The sequence below is a fragment of the Cryptomeria japonica genome, chromosome 2 (assembly GCF_030272615.1).
Source record: "Cryptomeria japonica chromosome 2, Sugi_1.0, whole genome shotgun sequence".
Classification (NCBI taxonomy): domain Eukaryota; kingdom Viridiplantae; phylum Streptophyta; class Pinopsida; order Cupressales; family Cupressaceae; genus Cryptomeria; species Cryptomeria japonica.
In genome coordinates, this window is record NC_081406.1 from 93,987,585 (window position 1) to 93,992,170 (window position 4,586).

The 4,586-nt window shown below is 30.8% G+C and overlaps 1 protein-coding gene across 1 annotated transcript; it reads left to right on the plus strand.

The window, feature by feature from the left end:
- Window positions 1-334: 334 nt before the first annotated feature.
- On the plus strand, window positions 335-814 carry LOC131028232 (RING-H2 finger protein ATL64). The gene has a single exon (XM_057958478.2). It carries the CDS (start codon window positions 335-337, stop codon window positions 812-814), a length of 480 nt encoding a protein of 159 aa, XP_057814461.2.
- The last annotated feature ends 3,772 nt before the right edge of the window (window positions 815-4,586 follow it).

Here is a 4,586-nt window from a genome sequence, read left to right on the forward strand (position 1 = left end):
ACTTACACTAAAAATCTGTTCTATATCATCATCAACATCACAAAGGATATTTATGGGAACGCTGCTTTTACTCGCTAAGAGCTAAGAATTAACACGAAATGCTACAGATCGCTGAATTGACAGAAGCAGTATGTACGCCCATCTCGCTGTAGACAAGTAATTTTGAGTCTTGTCAAACGCAGAATCAGATTCGACCTACAAATTGGAATATAAATACCCAAAGATTGTAGAGGGACTACACTGCATGTTTTCAAAGGATCCCAAATTGCCGATCACAGTAATCCACGATTTTGCAATTTGGGTACAGAGGCAGAGCATTTGGTATCAGTAAGTTATGGCTACTTCACTCCATCCTTTTTCACGTCGGCTAAACAGAGAGGAGCACTACAGCTCCAAGACGGTCACTCTTGTCAATAGTAGACTGTTTATAGCCTCTGCATTTATCTTCACTGTGATTATCTTCATGGCTGCACTCGCAACTTTTATACTTTGTTTCAAACGATTCTGCATTCGTCGACTGCCATTGGAAAGCGATGAAATCTCCATCGGCCTTCCACAGAAAAAATCAGTTACAGAAAGTTTTCCTGTGTTTGTGTATGAACGTAAGAATTACAAAGAGCAGAGGCTGGAGTGCGCGGTTTGTTTGAGTGAGTTTGAAGAGGAAGAGAAGGGAAGAATTTTGCCTGTGTGTAATCACAGCTTTCATGTCGACTGCATCGACAGGTGGTTTGAGTCGCAGTCGACATGTCCAATTTGTCGAGTCAATGCCCAGGTCGACACTTTGTCGGCTGCCGTCGTCATGGTAGACGCGTAAATCAGTTGTTTCTTAAAGCGCGTACTTTACGTGTAAACTTATGTACATCAAGCCACAATAGTAAATCAAAGGCGTATATATGTAAGGATAGATATCATGCCACTACTCAATCCTTATCCTGTATATAGCAAGCTTTTAACTTGTAATCTCAAGAAACATAGCTTTGGAATGTTTTTTTTTATTTTAATTATATTTTTAATAATGAAATATAATTTATGTGAAAAATAATTTAAAACTTTCTTATTTTGTTAATCATTTTTTTTTTGCTTTCTAATTGATTTTTTCATCTTGATGATGGATCATGTAGTATGATCTGAAATGTTGATGATGAAAAGTATCATACACACCTCAAAGCTAGAAATGATAAGAACTAACATAATGCATTGTGAAAATTACATGACTTCATTTTGAGTCAATTTTGCACATGTTTTATGTAACATTTTAATGTGTAATAGTATTATAAGACATTCATTATGCATTCAAACACATTAGAAAGAGAATGAGATAATCACATAGAAGAAGGATTAGAGCACAATTCGATTCTATATGCCATTAAAAGAATCAAATCTGTATCATCATATAGGTAATCCACCAAGAGGTTTGGCCTAAGAGAACTCGTTCACCTATCCATTAATGGTGTCACTAAACACCACCTTGTCTTCTCAAATATCTATCAAGAAAAAGGTGAAGAAGGTCACACAAGGGAAGAAATGTGCACGAGGCATGAAATCAAATAATGGCATAGAGGTGGATGCACATGATAAGGTATGTAAATGTGTAGAGTCTTTCACATTAGGTGGGTATTGTGCAATGAGAATAATAGATGAGATTATGTAATGAGCATAATAGATGAGATTCTATGTAGGAAGGGGTTTGGTGCAAAAACAAGAGTGCATAGATTTGCATCCAAGGGTGTCATATGACGATGCACTTGAAGGACATGCAAAAGCAACATAATTTAGCAAAGGTAAAATGACAAGGATGAAGTGGCATGAGCATAGACTATAATAATTTGAGTTGGTAGCTATTGAGTTGGAAAAATTGTTGTAAATCTTGAATAAATATTTAATACTTAGGTAGACCAATATTTTATTGGGAAATTCTTGTATGTAATTTTGAGAACATGCATTTAATGTATGTAGGGGCACATGAAGACACATCATCCTAAGTAAACATGACAAATTTGTGGAAGATGAAAGGTCACTTTGGGTGCTTGCATACCTTTTTAGATTACCTTGGAATGTGAAGAGTAAATTTGAATGGAGTATTTGTGATGGGATGGTGCACAATAGCTTGAAGATAGGTGCATATTGTTGGAATAACTCCAAGAAGTAGAGTTAAAGATCTCCTTAATTAAATAGGACAAAATGTCTATTACATTAAAGTTTTGTTACTATAAAAACAATAAGACCAGTGATATTAGTGATATTCTTAGTTGGTTTTTTCTTGAAAGGGTTTTCCATGTTAAATCTTATATTATATATTTACTTTTCTATATTAATTAGAATATTTTGATTTTGTTGTATCTTGAAATTCTTCTTCTATTAGATTAATATGATTTCCTTTAATTAGTATTAAAATTTATGTACGTTTTTTGTTATTGGTAGTGACAAATTTCTTTCACTTGACATTTATACCCTCCACACTAGTAGAGGTTGTGGAATTTAGAATTGTAACACTTAAAATTTCCAATTTCTCTTCAACAAATCCATAATATGTAAATTTGTTTATCATTGCAATTCATTAAATAATATATTTTTGAGGAACCTAATCAAAATCCATCATACCTTGCTTGTGCCTGAATGCATTTACCAAAGTTTGAAATCATAATAAATGACAAAAACCATTACATTTTATGCTTTGATGGATGTCTATAAGTTGTTCCAACATTGCTACTTTGGCACAAATAGAGAATGTTGGTAAGTGTTGTAGAGTTTTAGGAACATGCTTTGGAGCTAAAAAGGGTTCCTTAGAATAGTCAAAATATTGAAGCTATTAATTGACTTACATAGGTCCATTTGTCTATGAGATAACTTCTCTTTAGGTTATTTTAGCAATTATGTTGCCATTGGGAACAAATGAAGTTCCAATAACACACTTATCAATTGATAAAAAAGGTCATGGTAACTAACAAAAAATGGTTCAAACATGTTTTTGTTAAAGTTTTAATTTTTTTTATGAATGAATTTTGTGTCTTACCCTTTTATAGGGTGTTAAGAATAATTTTGGATGATGAAGAGGTGGGAGAACTACTTAATAAATTGGTGTAGATTCTTAAAATATTATTATAAAATGATTGTAACATTTTATACTTAATTATAATTGATGCATAACAATCTTTGATTTAGGTAGATGTTATTTTTTTATTGAAATAATGGGCAATTGGATGAAATGTTCCAAAATAAAGAAATTACAGTGGATACATAGGATTGGTAAGATCAAACTCACTAAAGCTTTAAAAAATGATTAAGCATGTGAAGCATTTGACAAAGTGCTTGTAAAATGTGGAGACATAGCAAATACATGAACTCTTTGACAAAATATTTAAAACATGTGTACTTATAAATTTTGTTTATAAATTATTAGACAAAATGCTCCAGAATATCCAACTACAAAATATACTAATGAAATATTTAATAAAATGTTCATTGTGAAAATATGAGAGTTTTGAAAATATAAACACTCATCATAGATTGTTTGAAAGAGATTCCTCTAGAATTATGACCTCCGTAGGCTCATGATTATAGAATATGCACAATAAATGCAAGCTCATGATATATTTGAACATGGAGTAAACACCCATTGAAACATAAAGGATAGAGATTTTTTTTTTTAAAGATTTCATCTTTGCAACCTTTTTCAAAAATAGATAATTGTGAAGACACATAATGTTGCAAAGGTGATTTGCATCTACATCTTTTGAATATGATTTAATTGGCATAATGTCATGAAAATCACTCACATATCAAATTTTAATAGAAATTTAATATTTTATTCTATAAAGTTACATTATAAAATTTGTAATGTAATTATTTTAAGAGCTATAGATTACACACTCATTTTAATTTTTATATTTTACTTCAAATATTTGTAAAGTTTCTATTTACTTCTTCTACACGTGTCTTTTCTTTCATATATTTTTGAGTGATTGAAATAATCCTTTGAATTTAATGCATCAAGAATTTCTCAATTCTCCTTGTCGTTGATTCTTCTTTTGTTTCCTTTGTATTTTCTGGTTAAAAGAATACAAACTTTTAAAAACCTTCAAATTACAAAATTATAATGTACAACTGAAACAATTTTTGAATTTTAATTTTTCAATAAAATATTCTCAATAATTATCGAGAATTGACAAATACCAACTCATCTACCAATATTAAACAACCTAATTTAACTATTCAGAAACTTATAATAATATAAAAGTACCTCATATTCTCCTTAAATACCTAAATAAAAACAATAAACCATATTACGCTTTCAAGAAGAAATATCAATTCACTACAAATTCCTATGTATCTTAAAGTACCACCCTAAACATACTCCAAGGAAAAAAAGACAAGAAAAGAATAAGTTTTTTATAAAAAGTAACATTAATTTCTTTTATTTTTAAATGAATTGCTGGGCAAGTGTACAGTTCTAAAAATGCTTACTGACAGAAGCCGTATCTATGTCCCATGGCAGCTCTATGTGTAGGATTCCACCGACAAATTGGAATATAAACAGGCAGAGACTGTAGAGAGATTAAACAGAATGTTTTACAAAGTATCCCGAA